This window comes from Gobio gobio (genome assembly GCF_949357685.1).
Source record: "Gobio gobio genome assembly, chromosome: 1".
Classification (NCBI taxonomy): domain Eukaryota; kingdom Metazoa; phylum Chordata; class Actinopteri; order Cypriniformes; family Gobionidae; genus Gobio; species Gobio gobio.
Genome location: NC_137097.1, coordinates 78,243,807 through 78,262,736, shown reverse-complemented (window position 1 = coordinate 78,262,736; position 18,930 = coordinate 78,243,807). Strand labels below are relative to the sequence as shown.

The following is an 18,930-nucleotide window of genomic DNA, read 5'->3' as shown; positions in this document are numbered from 1 at the left end:
CAGACAGCGCGAGACTGCAAGTTGTTTTTCGCAAGTTATAGCATTTAATAACTCTTTTTAACGTCAAGCAAGTCACATGAGTAACAGTCATGTGCTCAGTCTATTCTCTGCTATATGCGTCGACCTAAAACGTACACTTTTCACAATGTTGAAATAGCCTAATAAAATCATTCAGATATTGCATGCCCTTGCGATATGCATATTGCGATATGTACATTTGCGATATTTCAATAATTTCGATATATTGCGCAGCCCTACTACCTATTAAATGTGTCACTTCTGGAGAGCTGACGGAAGCATCTTTTTAAACCTCGCCAATTTGAACATGCAAGCGATTTTAGAGAATTTCGTAATACATGGTATGGGAGCTCTTTAAGAGAGAGTTTTCTTTGTGCTGATACCAACAACACACACACACAAGCCTAAAGAGCTCGCACATTACAAATTAAGTGCTTTCCCTTAGTCAAACACACATACAATTATGTAAAAAATCTTTAGTGAGTAGTCACAGGCCATGTCCACACTAATATATTGTCGTTTGAAAACATATATTTTTCTCTGCGTTTTGGCACTCCGTCCACACTGACGTCTTAAGTCAACAAAAACGTAGCTTTCGAAAGCGGATCAATTTGAAACCATCGTAGTGTAGTATACTGTGAAGACGGTCATGTTTATGAGCTTTTATGATGTTTAACGCATGCACCGTGCGGTGAATTTAGCGTTTTGTCCAGACGTTTATGTGGACTAGAACATTTTGGAAATCACTTGATAACGCCAGTGTGGACGGAGAGTGTTTTAAAATGAAGTGCACACTGTGCGATTTATAATAGTCCTTATATTTATATATTGTTTTATATATGACGCAAACGCACCCCGGTTCGGATCCAAATAATATAATATGAACACAGTCCAGCGGGGGCAGGGGGAGGGGGGAGCAATCGAACTCGGGTTCGGTCCAGGCAGTCGAACCAAGTGTGAAAGCACCCTTATCTGGATCCGATCCGGGGTGCATTTGCGTCATCAAAGCAGCAGCTGTTTACCCGGTTGCTTATCCTGCCTTCACGTGCTATCGGAATTATCGTAAATACGAGTTTCCTAGGTAAAAATTGCACATGAACGCCCTCTGATGTCGTGTTTACCACTGGGAAGGTCGGAAATAATTTTGATACCCCAATTCCCGACATGGGCGTGTCATAAGCTTTAAACATGGTGGCGGAGAGAACTAGACTGCTGTGGCAGGTGTGGTTTTATTGTTTTTTTTCCCCAAAACAGCTATGTCGTCTTGTCTTGAAATTAATGTAGTACATATTTACATGTAAGAGTTATCATATGAAGCGTATTGTATGTTTGGTACACAGCGAAAATAGCCTGCATTTGACTGAAATTACAGAATCAGCAGAAAGCAGACTACCTGGAATGTTTATATGGTTGTCGGTGCATGGGGGACTATAATGTTGGTTCTTAATAAGATTTTCCCAATACATAGGCAAGAATAACCTGGTGTCAACTGTCCACCATGATTCCTGTTCACTCCTACAACAAAGCACTTGGATGCAACAAGCTCGTAATCACGACTTCTAAAGTGGGAATTAGGAAATTTCCGATAGCACGTGAAGGCAGCATTAGTAACGACAGCGAGCGTGAAGGCGGCGAAATGCATAGTGTTGCTCACCTCACTTTTATATTTTAGTGTTTTGGTTTTGTTTCTAATGGCACTTGCGTCTATATGCCGCAAATGTACTGCAAATGCTCTAAAAAACGCTGAAGACGAGCAGAAATGAGGTTTACAGCTCTCTGCTTGCAGTATGTCAGTCATGCTCGTCAGGAAAATGAGTGAAACACACACAAACACACATTTTTTATCAAATCATCCGTCATTAATAGCGGTTCACTTCCGCGATTTAGTACGATTGCGTTCACATCAGCAGCGAACCGTACCGGAGTTCACATGAACCGTACCCCAGACCACCCTTTTAAAGCGGACTCTGGTACGGACCGCGTTCACATCATCCAAACGTACCGAACTCTGACATCAATCGAGCCCGGGTGCGCACCAAAATTGCTAGTGTGAAAGCACCCTAAGTTTCGCGCTTCAGAATTTACAGCGCTTAAAATGGCCGACTCTCTGATCGGACGTAACGAATTAGTAACGAGGACCGCGCTCTCACTCACGCGCTGATGAGTGGCCGATCTGTGAATGGAGCGCGAGCTGTGAGAGTTTATTCAGCGTTAATATCATCGTTACCTGTTGGGTTTTGCGCGTCCGCGGGGCTGTTGCCGTCCACCTCCGCGGGGCTGTTGCCGTCCGCCTCCGCTGGGCTGTTGCCATCCGCCTCCGCTGGGCTGTTGCGGTCCGCCTCCGCGGGGCTGCACGCACGGGAGTCGCTGCTCTCCTCCGGTAAACTCTCCATCGCGTCCACGAACACTTCACCGCTGCTGTTCTCCATCTCCACGGGACTCTCCATCGTTATAATGATAGGCTGCATCTGTAAATGTAATGTTGCTGTGTGTGTAAAATGCGCGAGTAAGACTTTCCGTGAGTGAGTAAAGAACAACTGATAATAACCGGAGAACAGAACTCCACTGTTAGAATCCCTGTCCGACTGTGACGTCACGATTAGAACGTCTCATGTGCTTGGCGAACAATAACAAACGTATTTAAATATAATGAGTTTATTGCAGGTAAAACATTTCCCCAAATGAATATATAACATTGTATGAAAATACCAAATGAAAAGGTAACGCAGGAAGGACATAAGAGCACAAATTTAGTAGATAATAGGGCTGGGTATTCAATTCGATTCACAAGCTTTTGATTCGATCCGATTTTCGATTCAACTCAATATGGATTATTTTGGATATGTATCAGGTATAATACATGGAACATTTTCTAAGGAAAACTAATGTCGTAAACTATAGGAGTCAGTTGATACTACTAATATTGAAGGTAAAAATTAACTGATTTGTATACAAAGACTTAAATGACACTAAATTATGTTTTTTTTTAAATATAATAATAAAGTTATAATATTAACTTTACAATTACATAATCATAATTCTACTCCAATTAGTTTTTTTTTTTTAAAATAAAAACATTTAAAGGGTGCCACTTGCCAGATTTATTAAATATTGAAGAACATTGACGATGAATATCCTATGTAATGTGGTGCATATAATTACCAAATTTTTAGGTACATTTTTCTAGCTGACTGACGACTTTATGGACACTGGATATGGTTTTTCTGAGGTAAATGTGACGTTACATGACATTGTTTACAAGCCGTTTTACTGACGTCTTTCTGCGGTTGAAACACTGATTGAGCGATTCTATGTGACATGATACGGATTTCGGTAAGTTGTCCTGTATCTTTTAACACACTTTCAGAAGCTCATTCGTGTTTATTTCGCGCTGTTACTGGTATTAATGCGGAAGAGAAGATCGGTTCATGTTTGCTCCGGTTATCTTGAGCTGAGCGGCAGAGCGATCTCACGCCACAGCGCCTAAACGGTATTTATGTTTTTGAATTTCGTACAAAAAATAGACTAATCGATTCTTGGGATTTAAGAATCAATATTGTTTTGTAAAAGTGAGAATCGATTAAAATCGAGAAATCGATATTTTTTTACCCAGCCCTAGTAGATAAAGTGGCCGTTTCGTTGGCTGCTTGTAAAAAGTATATATATATACACAAATTTATATACTTTTTAAACGCTCTGTAAAAAAAAAAAAAATCCTAATTTTATGGAAAATAGATTTTTGCTCTCAAAAATTACAAACTAACAATATCTGTTTATTAACGGTATTATGACATTGGCATTCACATTTTTATACAGTATTTATTCTGTTTTCTTTAATTACATACAAATGTAAAATTACAATATTGATCTGTAATTAAACAGTAATACAACTGTTTTTCTTTTCAATAAATTGTAAAGCAACGTATTGTATTCATGGTTTTACTGTAAATGGAAGTGCATGATGGGAAATGTATGGACAGTCCTGTAATATTATTGTCACACACTGTAGAAGCTCTATTACAGTTACTCACCGTATATAGTACGGAAACTTTCTGTTAAGCAGTTTTTAACCGTAGCATTTGTACAGTCTTTAACCGTTAAATCACGATCATATGCATTTCATTACTTACAGCAGTTTGAAATGATACTTAATGTTTGAGATTAATTAACGGCATGTCCTATGATGTCACACGCTTACCATTTAATATTTTAAAAATACTTCACATATTTATTTATATTGACATAAAAATGTTAATTCTGTTCTATAAATTATGATTTTTATCAATTGGCTGAAATAAGAAACTCAATCCTGTCGAAGAAACTTTAAATTATTAAATTCTGGCCTGGAAATATACATAATTCATAACATTCAATTTAAAAATCACTAATATTCCCAGTTTAAAATTTTACGAATGTTATGAATTATTATGAATTGTTTCCAAGCCTGTTACAAGATATACAGAAAACAATATTTACAATATATTTGTGACTTTTTTTCAGTTTTGTCTTTATTTATTATAGTATTTAAAAAAAAAAACGACATTCTTTACATTTTGTAACATTCCTGGAAACAATTCATAACATTCAATTTGAAAATCATTATCATTCCCAGTTTTACATTTTACAAATATTTATTGTATATGAAAGAAATACAGATATCATTGTTTTATAGAAATTAAGGATGTAAATAAGGATACAATTCTGTAACCTGAATGATTAAATCCTATATTTGAATAAATACATAACTTAAATTGAAATAAAACAAAAATAAAAAACAAATTAAATTCTTTAAATGTTGTAATAGGCCCAGAAACAATTCATAATAATTCATAACATTCCATTTAAAAATCTTTGATATTCATGCAGAGCAAATTAAATATTTAAAGGAAGATCCAAACTGGAAAATATTCATTGTATATGAATGATCAATATAGAAAATATCACTGTATTATAGTAATTTCCATTACTAGTATTATAATATTATGCAACTTAAATTATTTATTTATTAATAAGTTAAGTTTCAGAATTGTATACAATCTTAAAAGACATGAAAATTGCTATAATATAATAATATTTTCTATATTTATCATTAGTACACAATATTTTAAGTGCAAACCTGGGAATATCAGTGCTTTTTAAATTGAATGTTGTGAATTATTGGAAACGTTTCAAGGCCTGTTACCAAATTTACAGCATAAATTTTTACAACATATTTTTTATTTTTTTCAGTTGTCTTTATTTATTATAGTATTTAAAAAAAACAATATTGGGGGTAAAAGTCAAATCACGTGGAACTCGTTTAAGCAAATGTGTGTGTTTTGAAGCAGTGTGTGTGTTCAGCTCTCTGGTGTGAGGTTCTGCAGGGTGAATTTCAGGCGGTCTCGTGCGCTGCTGCAAACCTCCAGCGATTTATTCTGCCTGCACATGGAAGAATAATCAAACACATAAAGAGAAGATTCAGTCATCACATATTAAAGGATTAGTTCACTTTTAAATAAACTTTTGCTGATAATTTCCTCACCCCCATGTCATCCAAGATGTCCATGTCTTTCTTTCTGCAGTCGAAAAGAAATGAAGGTTTTGGATGAAAACATTCCAGGATTGTTCTTCATATAATGGACTTCAATGGGCTCCAAACGGGTCAAGGTCTAAATGACAGTTTCAGTGCAGCTTCAAAGGTCTTTAAACGATACCAAACGATGAATAAGGGTCTTATCTAGACAAACCATCAGTTTCTGAGAGAAACCCAGCAGTATTTATGCTATTATTTTACCTCTTATCAGACGAACGTGATCATCTCTGAGCTCCGCCATAACTTCCGGAGAGGGAGGTCAAATTAGATCGTGGTCATAGATGTATACGTAGATGCCTCATTAGCGCCTGCACGGATCAGTAGAATGAGGCATCTACGATCTATATATCTATGACCACAAACGAATTTGACCTCACTCTCCGGAAGTTATGGCGGAGCTCAGAGATGATCACGTTCGTCTGATAAGAGGAAAAATAATAGCATAAATACTGCTGGGTTTCTCTCAGAAACTGATGGTTTGTCTAGATAAGACCCTTATTCATCATCTGGTGTCGTTTAAAGACCTTTGAAGCTGCACTGAAACTGTCATTTAGACCTTGACCCGTTTGGAGCCCATTGAAGTCCATTATATGGAGGAAACCCCTGGACTGTTTTCATCCAAAACCTTCATTTCTTTTCGACTGCAGAAAGAAAGACATGGACATCTTGGATGACATGGGGGTGAGTAAATTATCAGCAAAAGTTTATTTAAAAGTGAACTAATCCTTTAAGAATAAACACATGCATAAACATTTGATTGTGGAGTTACCTGGCCATGAAAGCATTGAGGACAGTGATGTTTTCCCGGGGGAAATAACTCTGTTTTATGGCATGTTCCAAACACTGTAGGTGACCTGGGACCACCTTCACCGGCTTTAGCTTGTCCTCGCTCTACAGAGAAAGAGAGAGAATAATTTCTAATAGGACAGGGGTTTGCAATCTGGGGTCTACATGAACATTTAGAGGTTTATATTAGGGATCGACCGATATGGATTTTTTTAGTGCCGCTGCCGATACTGATTTTTTTTCATCAGCCTTAGCCGATGAGCGATACGGGCTGCCGATTTTCTTGAGCCGATACTGCTTTTGCTCCCTCAATTTACATCATAAAAATGACACAATGATCAGGATGATAACAATTTAACATTTACAATTTAAAAAAGGAACATTTATTGAACTAAAAAAAAACAATATTTAACAAATAGTAAAAACAGGCGAGGTAGAACAAGAAAAAAAAAAGAGTTCAGTGGTGAAAATAAATTCTGAAAATAAATATTTAAGCATAAATAAAATAATTACTCTATTGCACACAGTATTTAACATAATAAAGTGCACACTGACTGTACTATACTTCATTTAAAACTATTTACAACCTAGTCATTTAATGTTTACTCTCTAAAAAATGCTGGGTTAAAAATAACCCAAGTTGGGTTGAATATGGACTAACCCAGCAATTGGGTTGTTTTGACCCAGCGGTTAGGTTAAATGTTTGCTTAAAACAACCCAATCGCTGGGTTAAAACAACCCAATTGACCTATCGGTAAGCCCCTCCCATCGAACGCCTCAGATGATTTGTTTGAGTGAAAAACTATGTAATAAACTTCATAAACCATCAGTAAAGTTTGGCCATCATTCGGACGGGATATACGCCACATTCTGTGTCCAAAAACATCTTGGGATAAGGTTTTCACACTGACAGCTGTGCATTGTAAGATATAGAAACTCTGTTTGTTTGTCCGAGTTAGCAACAGTAGCTAAGGGGGGTGGGGCTTACCGATTACTTAGGCCAATTGCTGGGTTAGTCCATTTTCAACCAAACTTGGGTTATTTTTAACCCAGCATTTTTTAGAGTGTAGGTGCACTTAACTTAATCTCTTGTAGAGCAACACCAGCGGTAATTCAGGAAAAAATCTCCCAATGCTCCACGTGAAACTTCAGTCTTTCCACCTTTTACCATCGTGTCAATTCTCAATAGATTTTGATTAATATGCGCGAGGGAGGGAGAGCAAGACAGTTTGAAGACGGTGAGAGCTGCCCTGTGGACGCCTGTCTGTAAATAATGCAGGGGAAAAAATATCGGCGAACGCAGCATCCTTATATCGGCCGATGCACGTAAAAATTGCAAATATCGGCCCGATATATCGGCCGGCCGATGCACGTAAAAATTGCATATATCGGCCCGATATATCGGCCGGCCGATGCACGTAAAAATTGCATATATCGGCCCGATATATCGGCCGGCCGATGCACGTAAAAATTGCATATATCGGCCGGCCGATGCACATAAAAATTGCAAATATCGGCCGGCCGATGCACGTAAACATTGCATATATCGGCCGGCCGATGCACATAAAAATTGCAAATATCGGCCGGCCGATGCACGTAAACATTGCATATATCGGCCGGCCGATGCACGTAAAAATTGCATATATCGGCTGGCCGATGCACGTAAAAATTGCAAATATCGGCCCGATATATCGGCCGGCCGATGCACGTAAAAATTGCAAATATCGGCCCGATATATCGGCCGGCCGATGCACGTAAAAATTGCAAATATCGGCCCGATATATCGGCCGGCCGATGCACGTAAAAATTGCATATATCGGCCCGATATATCGGCCGGCCGATGCACGTAAAAATTGCATATATCGGCCGGCCAATGCACATAAAAATTGCATATATCGGCCGGCCGATGCACATAAAAATTGCAAATATCGGCCCGATATATCGGCCGGCCGATGCACGTAAAAATTGCATATATCGGCCGGCCGATGCACGTAAAAATTGCAAATATCGGCCCGATATATATCGGTCGGCCGATACACGTAAAAATTGCAAATATCGGCCGGCCGATGCACGTAAAAATTGAGTTTGCAATGGGATCATCATATTTGAGAGTCCTTGGTGTTAAAAAGAGAACATGGTTCGGTACAATTGTAAAAGCCCAAACTAGTATAGAAATGCACAAATCGACAAAGCCGACATACAGTAAAATGGTGACAATTTCCAAGAGAAAGGCTATTCATCAAGAAAAAACGATACATGTGTGCGCAAACTAGCTCAGTTTCAGCTTCCAGTCTCAATGCGCTGAATGATTTTACCTTCAGCAGTCCAAGCATCACCAGTAACGACGAGACAAAACTCAAACCCTGGAAAGACGGAGTGAAGAAGGCTTTACTCAGCACCGCATCTGAAACACACAGACACACGAGAATCAGTTTAATCGTCACTCTCAGATCCAGATGTGACGGATGTGCACGTCATCTCACCGATACTCTCCAGCACGGCTGATTTCACCTCAGCGTCGTCTTCCTTATACACGGAGGAGATTTTCAGAAACGCTTCTGCGGTCTTACTCACGTCCAACACGTCCACCTGCGAAACACACGCAAACGCTCAGCACGAGGCCTGAGGTGCCAGATCTGTAGCGTGTTCAGTGTAAAGTGTGACCTGCTGCTGGATGAGGGAGCTTCTCCTTTCTCCGAGTCGCAGCAGTTTATCTGGAGACGGAAAACTCAGGAAAGACGAGACGTCTGGAGTACGAGGTGCTGAAGGCGGCGTTGAGAACTACACAAACACCCACAGACACACGGTTATTTCTCTTCTCGTGCTTTCGTCATGTTTACGTTGAATTCTACAGCTTTTAGCAAACCTGATTTAATTCACTCTTTTCTTCCTCTCCTTCTCCCTCCTCCTCCTCCTCTTCTTCTTCTTCCTCCTCCACGTCTTCATCGTCATCATCGTCCTCATCCTCAGGTTCTCCCTCGTCATCACTGCGTGTGTGCAAGTGGGGTGGAAGAAAGAAATTACGAAGAGACTTTACACAGGGTTCCCACTCTTTTTCAGCAACCATTTTCCAGTACTTTTCCAGGACATTTTCAATTTTACTACGGCGGGAATAAAAGACAAGGATCATGCCAAATATTGCTTTCTAAGTCTTATCTTTTTTTATTTGCGTTTTCCATACTGTCCCAACTTTTTCTGATTTGGGGTTGTACATATATATTATACATTTTTTGATTTTTCTTCTAAAGCACAGTGTACCTCTGCCATAGCGATCGCTCCTCTCTTGGTGAAGGTGTTGTCGTTGAGGTTGAGCACTCGCAGCTGTGGGTTGTGCTGCATAGCTGTGGCTAAAGCCGTGACTCCTGGGTAATTGATGCCATTCTGGGGCATGTGCACTTCCTCCAGACTGCCAATCAACTGAGAAGATAAAGCATTCGCCAATGAGCCAATCAGATGAGGGAAACCGAATAACGTTCGCAATGGACCAAACAACATCGGCTGGCTTACAGGTAGATTTTAAAATAAACGGAAATCAAGAAAATGGTTAATATTGTAGTTGAGGTTTAGTTCTTGTGTCATTCAGCACCTGAAAGGCCTGCGCCAGTGCCGTGGCTCCATCGTTCTCCAGTCTGTTCCGGCCGGCGATGAACACCTTCAGCTGTAAGGGGACGCCGATCGCACTCGACTCCCTATGACACGCCGTCAGAGCCGCCGCCAGGATCTACAGAAGACAGTCACACCACATCACCATTTGTGCATTTGGCAGACGCTTTTATCCAAAGCGACTTACATTGCATTCAAGGTACACATCTTACATTTTGTCAATTCTTGCGTTCCCTGGGAATCGAGCCCATGACCTTGGCGTTGCTAGCGCCATGCTCTACTGTTTGAGCTACAGGAAAGCTAACACCACATCACCATTGGCATAAAGATTGACAATATAACAGAGCGCTACAGTTCAGTTCACATGTTGTTGTTTTTTTAGCATTTTCCGATTTATTTGGTTGTATTTCCTTATGTTAAAATGACTATTTAAAAAATTTGTACCATCGATTAACAACCTCATAGCTCACAGTACGTCTGTCTTAAAGGGGTGGTAAACCACGATTTCACTATTCTAACTTTAGCTTGCGTGTAATGTTGCTGCTTGAGCGTAAACAACATCTGCAAAGTTACAACGTTCAAAGTTTAAAGCAAAGGGAGATATTTGCTTTTAAAGAAATCAATTTCTAAGGACTACAGCAAATGGCCAGTAGGCGACTACAGACTTTCCTCCAGGGTTGCTGACATCACCAGCCCCAATATTTACATAAACCCCTCCTCCGAGAATATTAAATAAGGGGGGCGAGGCCATTTTGTATTGCTGTGGGGAAGAGTTGTTGTGGTATAGTTAGTAGGCTGGAGTGGTGTTGCTGCAATGCCGACGAAACGCTGTTATTTTCATCCGGATTGCAGGTCTGGGGTACTTGCTTTGTTCAGCCTTCCTAGGGACGGGGGTGCGTTGCAGAGCGTTTAACATACAGCATGCTATATGCACGTGTGTATGAGACAGAGGGGAACAGGTCGCATTTGCAGCAGATATATGCTGCCCATCATAAATCAAAGCACAAGACAGACAGACAGACGGGTCAGAGGAGAAGACTGGAAAATGTGACATAATGGACAATATTCCATTATAATACAATATGGACAATATAATACACTGCCAGTGTGAATGAACAACGGCTCCCGCTGCACATTTCACGTAGGAAAGCTTCCACAGTCTTCGCGAGTTCAATGCAGGATTCGCACAACGGCTTGTCCTGAAAGCTGGATTTAAAAACAGAAGCTGTTTACGGGCCACAACCTGTAAGTGTGATTTATTTTTCGTCGATGTGTTTTCCTGTAATTGTTCGTATTGTTAATTGTACGTTGTAGCAAGGAAGTTAACAGATGACAACGCTGTTCTGCAAACCAGTCTGTTAAATGCTCATTCATACTTAACGTTATCCGACGAACACCTAACAAACACTAACGTTAAAATCTCAACAGCGAACTTGGCATTAGTGTAAATGATTCTTTGATTAGAGCTTTTATGTATTGTTTATCTACAGGCATGCTAAGCATGGTTCTGTGTGTGATTTGGCTACTAGTAAAGCCAATATTTAGTGTTCGTTTTGGGTTAATAGTTCTTGCGACAGATATTTGGCTATAATCGTTCTAAAAATACAAAAGTAACAGTGCCATTCAGTAGCGATCACTATAGATCCGCAGTCTTTACTCTTGAGGACTGAACAGGTTCTGCTCGATCATCTTCACTAAAATGGTCTGGGTCTGATTCGGGCTCAGATTGGTATGGTTTTATTGACGCCATTGTTTCTAATACTCACCAAAGCACAGCCTCCAGGTAAAGGTAAGGGGCGTGGCGTTTCCGACAAACGTGCACTAGGCGGTTAGCGAATCACAACACACTGGGCCAGCTAACCAATCTGAGCCCACTGCGTATTTTTGAGGGACTGGCTTCATAGAACCCGGAAAGCATCAGACCGTTTTACAAGGAGGGACAGAGCAGTGTAGAACAAAGGTCAAATATATAAAAAATAATGCAATTTTTTAAAAACGAAGCATGAACACATGTTACAGTGCACCCCACAAACACAATCAAGCCTTCAAAAGAATGTGTTTTACCACCCCTTTAAACAGTTTAAGTTATCGTTAAAAATCAATTCCCCAGACAGCAACATAAAGTCAGCCCAGATCTGGGGGCGTATTACAGAAACTTTCTATCTTAGGTCTTAACTTAAGATTTGATTAAGTTAATTTAGGATTTTTCACAATTTCGTATAACAGAAACAAATCTTAACTTGATTTAGGATTCTTATCCTATTTTACAAAATCTCATCTTATCTGTAGTTCTTAAATCTTAACTCGTTCCATAGAGTTCGGTAATCAACTGTCAGGTCTGTTACCAAGCAACCAACAACGCGCAAACTGCTTCTGAGGTAAACCTAAAATCAAAATGGCGTGCTTTTAATTCCAGTGCAGCAGAAATTGAAACTCCGTTGAAAAGTTAAAGCCTGTTTTATAAATCGCCTTTTGCAAAAAAGAAAAGTAGGTGTTAGTCACTTGAAGAATGAACTGGCATAAAGTTGGTTTGACGTTATTAGACGTTCGATATGCGCAAATTTAAGGACCGTCTCTAAAGTTACATCCGACATTGTTATACACATTTCTTACGTCAATAGCATTTGAAGGGGACGACTTCCAGTATCAAAACCAACTGTAAAGTGTTCATCTAGGTGTTTGATGCACACATTTTACATATTCCGTTCAAATCCTATTGAAGTTAGAAATGTGTAGGTATACCAATGTCGAATGTAACTTTAGAGTCGGTCCTTAAATTTGCGAATATCAAACCTCCAGCGTCAAACCAACATTATGCCAGTGAAGAACGACCGGTAATGCTCCGTGACGGCTCGTTGGTAATGTTGGTCGCAATTCGTCAACTAACTGATAAAACCTTTGTGGTGGGAGTCTGTGATTATTTACAAGCATTTTATCATCAAATTACAGCACATCCTCTGGGTCCTCCAAAAATCTCTCCACAATCAAACATCGCTGCTCTTCATCTTATATAATCAATAAATGTAACGCTCTCTGGAAAAAGGCTTTTGTACTGTGATTTTTACCGTTGGATTTCAAAAAGTTTTGAAGTTAGGACACCAGTAGGGTTGTCCTAAAGTTAAGACAGCTTTTAGTATTTTTTGTCGAGTTAGGATGCTTCTGTAATACCCGTTTCCTATCCATAGTTAAGATACGATTAAGCACTTAAGAAATGTCATTCTGTAATAGCCTTTGTCTAAATGCAGTCCTAACTGAAATTGCCATGGTTACCAAACAGATAAGATTAGGATAAGGATTCTAAAGTTAAGAGGTTTCTGTAATACACCCCCTGGCCCACATCTGGTACGTGTGGAATCCAACATCTCCCAGATGTGGGCCGAATCTGAGTCCCCTATGGAGAAAATTAATGGAGTTTTTCTTTCAGGAACCCAGCTGTTGTGTTTCATGACATCATCGTAAACCCCGCCCACCTTTCCTCCTCCGATGCCCATCCCACAATTGTTCAGGCGCAGTTCCTGCAGCGAGTGGCAGGCGGCGCTCTTGAGCAGCTTCTCGATGCCTTTCACACCATCGGGTCCAAAGGCGTTATCGCTTAGATCCAGAACCTTAAGGCGAGCTCCAGCCGTGATTAACGCATCGCCCAGAGAAACCTGGAGAAACACAGCTTAGTCGTTAAACGCTCTGTTCTAGACACGACCAGTGTTGGGAGTAACGCAATATTGTAAGGCCAGGGTTCTTGCAGGTTTCAGAAAGTCAAATTTAAGACCTTTTTAAGACATTTTAAGACCATAAAGATTGAAATTTAAGACCTATACGACGCATTACCAAAATTATTTAAATCAAAGAAATAATAAAAAAAGCAATGACATTAGTAACCCTCCACAGCCAACAACGTGCCAAATGCCCAAAACCTTAGGCCCAAAATGAAAATAGGCTAAAACAAACTTGCCCTCAAATAGAATAGATTACAAAACAGCATATTAATAGCCTAATAGAGATTGAACAGGGGATGCACTAGGGAGATAGGATAAACTAGGGATGCACGATTTGGGGAAGATATCTGTAGTAGTTTTTGGTTCTTGTGGGTGTGGGAAGGAAGAAGACCAGGGTCGGCTTTCTGGGACTCGTAAGTGCTCTTTTTATTTTCTCCTTCGGTCACTCAATAAACTGTGTGCACATCGCACAAAAACATAAAACAATAATCAAACTCTCTTTTCACTTCGTCGGTTTTATCAGCAGTTCCTCTCTGCGTGGCTGTGTGCATACGAGTCCCAGTGAGTCTCTCTCTCTCTCATCTCTCTCTCTGCTGCAGCTTATAAGCAGTCTCTCCAGCCAATTACTGCAATCAGAGACAGGTGTTACTCATTTGCACTTGACCCACTTACCAACAGCTCGGCCCTGCTCTCTCTCTCCCGCTACAGACCTCGCAAAACCACGCCCCCTCCTCCACATACCCCCACCGCCCGACTCAGGCCGGGGAGCCATCCGGCCTGCAGCCTCCCCCCCCCCCCCCCCCCCTCCTGGAGAGGAAGTCAGCCACAGCCATCTGAGCACCCGGCCTGTGGACCACCTTGAACTTAAATGGCTGTAAAGCTAGATACCAACGGGTGATCCGCGTGTTGGTATCCTTCATGCGGTGGAGCCACTGCAAGGGGGCGTGGTCCGAACAGAGGGTGAACTCCCGCCCCAGGAGGTAATAGCGAAGGGTGAGAACGGCCCACCTGATGGCCAAACACTCCTTCTCAATGGTGCTGTACATCGTCTCTCTCTTAGAGAGCTTGCGACTGATGTACAGCACCGGCCGCTCCTCACCCTCCACCTCCTGGGACAGGACCGCGCCCAACCCTCTGTCCGAGGCGTCAGTCTGTAGAAGAAAAGGGAGAGAAAAGTTAGGAGCCTGCAAGAGCGGTCCACCACACAGAGCAGCCTTTATCTGAGTAAAAGCCTGCTGGCACCGCTCCGTCCACTGAACCGTATCTGGTACCTCTTTTTTAGTTAGATCAGTCAGCGGGCTAGCGAGGTCCGAATAATTAGGTACAAACCTCCTGTAATATCCCGCTAGCCCCAGGAACTGTCTAACCTCCTTTTTGGTCTTGGGTCTCGGACAGGCCGCAACAGCTGCGGTCTTGTCAATTTGGGGACGCACCTGCCCATGACCCAAGTGGAAGCCCAGATACTTTACTTCCACCCGCCCAATTGCACACTTCTTCGGGTTGGCGGTAAGCCCCGCCCTTCTCAGCGACTTCAGGACAGCTCGCAAGTGCTGCATATGACGCTGCCAGTCTGCACTGTAGATGATGATATCATCCAGATAGGCAGCGGCATATGCAGCATGCGGCCGGAGAATTCTGTCCATCAGACGCTGGAAGGTTGCGGGAGCCCCGAACAGGCCGAAAGGAAGGGTGACGAATTGGTGTAATCCAAACGGCGTGGTGAAAGCGGTCTTTTCTTTGGTCATTGGAGACAAGGGGATCTGCCAATAACCCTTAGTCAAGTCCAGCATCGAATAAAAACGCGCAGTCCCTAGCCGATCAAGCAATTCGTCAATCCTTGGCATTGGATAAGCATCAAATTTCGACACCGCGTTCACCTTACGATAATCCACACAGAAACGGACCGAGCCGTCAGGTTTAGGCACTAAAACAATCGGGCTCGCCCAGTCACTGTTGGATTCTTCTATCACACCCATGTCAAGCATAGCCTCTAATTCTTCCTGAACCACTTTTTTCTTATGTTCAGGCAAGCGGTACGGCCGGCTGCGAACCACAACTCCCGGCTCAGTCTCAACGTGGTGCTGGATGAGATCGGTGCGACCAGGTAGGGGCGAGAACACGTCAGCGAACTCCGCTTGTAAATGTTTTACGTCAGTGAGCTGCGAGGGCGAGAGGTGGTCTCCCCCCGGGGCCAGAGCGAGAGATTGAGGTTTTTGAACCGCCTCCGGCCCGAGATCCTCCTCTCCGCTCACCACCGTCGCGAGCATCACTGACTCTGCCTCAGACCATTTCTTTAGCAGGTTGAGGTGGTAAATTTGACGTGCCCCGTCCCTATCTGATCGAATCACCTCATAGTTGAGATCGCTAACTCGCCGTGTGACCTCAAAGGGTCCTTGCCACTTTGCGAGTAATTTCGAGCTCGACGTAGGGAGTAATACAAGTACCTTATCTCCCGGAGTGAATTGACGAAGCCTAGCGCCTCTGTTGTATAGCTGTCTCTGTTTGTCCTGAGCCTGTAACAAATTCTCCATTGACAGCCGCCCCAAAGTGTGGAGTTTTGTTCTCAGGTCCAGGACATACTGAATTTCATTTTTACTCGCTGAAGGTCCTTCCTCCCAAGCCTCCCTAAGGACATCCAGCACCCCCCGGGGCTGGCGCCCATAGAGAAGCTCGAAGGGGGAAAACCCCGTGGAGGCTTGCGGGACCTCGCGAACAGCAAACATCAAAGGTTCTAGCCATTTATCCCAATTTTTTGCGTCCTCGTGAACGAACTTACGAATCATGGATTTCAACGTGCGATTAAACCGTTCCACCAAGCCATCTGTTTGTGGGTGATAGACGCTTGTGCGAACCGATTTAACGCCCAACAACTCGTAAAGTTCGCGAATCGTTCGTGACATGAACGCCGTGCCTTGATCAGTGAGAATCTCTTTCGGGATTCCCACCCGGGAGATGAATGAAAACAGTGCGCTCGCAACACTTTTCGCCGAAATAGTGCGGAGCGGGACTGCTTCCGGGTATCGCGTTGCATAGTCTACCATAACTAATGCAAAGCGATGCCCGTGTGCTGACCGCTCTAATGGCCCGTTGAGGTCCATACCAATTCTCTCGAAGGGGACCTGCACTAGCGGGAGTGGGCACAATGGTGCTTTTGGGGTGGCCGGTGGATTCACCAACTGACATTCACGACAAGACGCACACCATCTGCGTACATTCTCGTGAATGCCCGGCCAGAAGAAACGGGCCATTAGACGGTTGAGTGTAGCCGTTTGTCCTAAATGCCCGGCCATAGGATTAGAATGAGCCGCCTGGAAAAGCATTTCCCGGTGGCTTTTAGGTACTAACAACTGGGTTGTATCCTGCTTTGACTGGGTGTCTTGGGTCACCCGATACAACCTATCCTTTAAAATACAAAAATAGGGATAAGAGAGCGGCTGGTCAGGCTGGAGGAGGTGGCCGTCGATGGAACGGACCTGATTAAACGCGTTTTTCAGCGACTCATCCCGGGACTGTTCCAGGGGAAAGTCATCGCGGTCTGTGAGAATGGGCATCTCCAGACCGCTCTGTTCCCCCGGACCGGCCCCCGGAGGTCCCGAATCCACCTCTCCCGACTGAGCAACCGTCTCTTTCCCCTTTACATGTTTTCCCCAAGAAGCATCCGCACACAAATGCCCCAACAATTTATTAAATGATGGCCAATTGGTCCCCAAAATTAGCGGATGCCGGAGGTGCGGGTTAACTGCTACCTCCACACTATGCTTTTGTCCCCGAAATTGAATATCCACGGGCAACACCGGATAATTCACCACTTCCCCATGCACACACCTCACCTTAACCATGCGGCGGTTATCCAACACCTTAGACTGAATCAGGCTTTGATGGATGGAGGTCTGGTTACAACCCGAATCCACCAAAGCCTGATAAGTACCCCCCTCGATACTCACAGGTATCTGGTACAGGCCAGCTTGATCGGGGGCGGCTTGTGGCGCGTCGGGGACCCGGATCAGTGTCCCCACCTCCATCACTGGACACCGATTGATGAAATAGCCGGGGTCCCCACAGCGCCAGCAAGCCGGCCCAGGCTTCCCCGCCGCCCTAGTGGCTGGAAGTGGGTCGGGGAATTGGCATGGAGAGAGTGCTGGAGAAGATGAGGAGGGGAACGGGTCGGTTGTCGCTCCCCCTCCCCGGGGCGCCGGTCTGGGAGCCGCCGTGGCCTTGGGCAGAACCCCCGACCTCCACCTCGGCGCCGGTCTGGGTATCGTCCTGCGCCGCGACCTGGGAAGGGGGACAGGTTTGGGGAGAGAGGGGGAAGAAACAACAGGGGGGAGAGAGAGAGAGAGAGAAGCGGATGGAAGGGGTTCGCCGACCCCGGAGCACGCCACCATTTGGTCCTCCGCCAGCTGGATGGCCTGGTCTAGCGACGCCGGGCGGTGGCACTGGACCCACTGGGCAGTTGTCTTCGGTAGCCGGGCGACGAACTGTTCCAGTACCACACGATCGATCATTCCCTCGACGTCACACCCATCGGCCATCAGCCATTTGCGGCAGGAGTCCCGGAGCTGTTGGGCGAAGACGAAGGGCCGGCCGGACTCTTCGAGGCCCAGGGTCCGGAACCTCTGACGGTGTTGTTCTGGGGTCCGGCCGACCCGCTGAAGGATGGCCCGCTTCAGGTCCAGAAAAATACAACGTTATTAAATGTAGAAGTATTTTGCGGGCAGGTAATTGCATTTATCACGGGATTTGTAGTTTTATCACCGAGTACGTGTACCAACACCCCCAGAAAGAACTACAACACACCGAACGAACGCTCTGAGGGCGGCGCAGCAAAGACTCTAGAGCTCCGCTTTCGCGATTCGATACTTTTTTGCTACAGTGTAACGTTAATAACTTTCTGCAGCCAGCATTTCTGAAAATGAACGAGGAGAACACTTTTTTTAAGACCTAACTAAATTAAATTTAAGACCTCGGGTGAAAATCTGTCCGTTTTTAAGACGTTTTAAGGCCTTAAATTTAAAAAATAAAATTTTAGACATTTTAAGACTTTTTAAGACCCCGCGGGAACCCTGTGCAGAAGCTGCACCGATCAGTCTGTCAATCTCCCGTTCCATCCTTCCCTCACTCGTGAACAAGACCCCAAGATACCTGAACTCCTCCACTTGAGGCAGGAACTTTCCACCCACCTGAAGCGGGCAATCTACCCTTTTCCGACTGAGAACCATGGCCTCGGACTTGGAGGTG

At 43.4% G+C, this 18,930-nt stretch overlaps 1 protein-coding gene across 1 annotated transcript; it reads right to left on the bottom strand.

Moving 5' to 3' along the window:
• Positions 1-5,346: 5,346 nt before the first annotated feature.
• On the bottom strand, positions 5,347-17,531 carry LOC307123252 (ran GTPase-activating protein 1-like; the record flags this gene model as incomplete). Its single annotated transcript, XM_079811727.1, has 10 exons — positions 5,347-5,436; positions 6,360-6,481; positions 8,692-8,780; positions 8,860-8,965; positions 9,041-9,157; positions 9,243-9,407; positions 9,635-9,793; positions 9,963-10,097; positions 13,450-13,629; positions 17,523-17,531. The coding sequence occupies 10 exons, from the start codon at positions 17,529-17,531 to the stop codon at positions 5,355-5,357; spliced, it is 1,164 nt and encodes a 387-aa protein (XP_079667853.1). The 3' UTR covers positions 5,347-5,354.
• Positions 17,532-18,930: the final 1,399 nt, after the last annotated feature.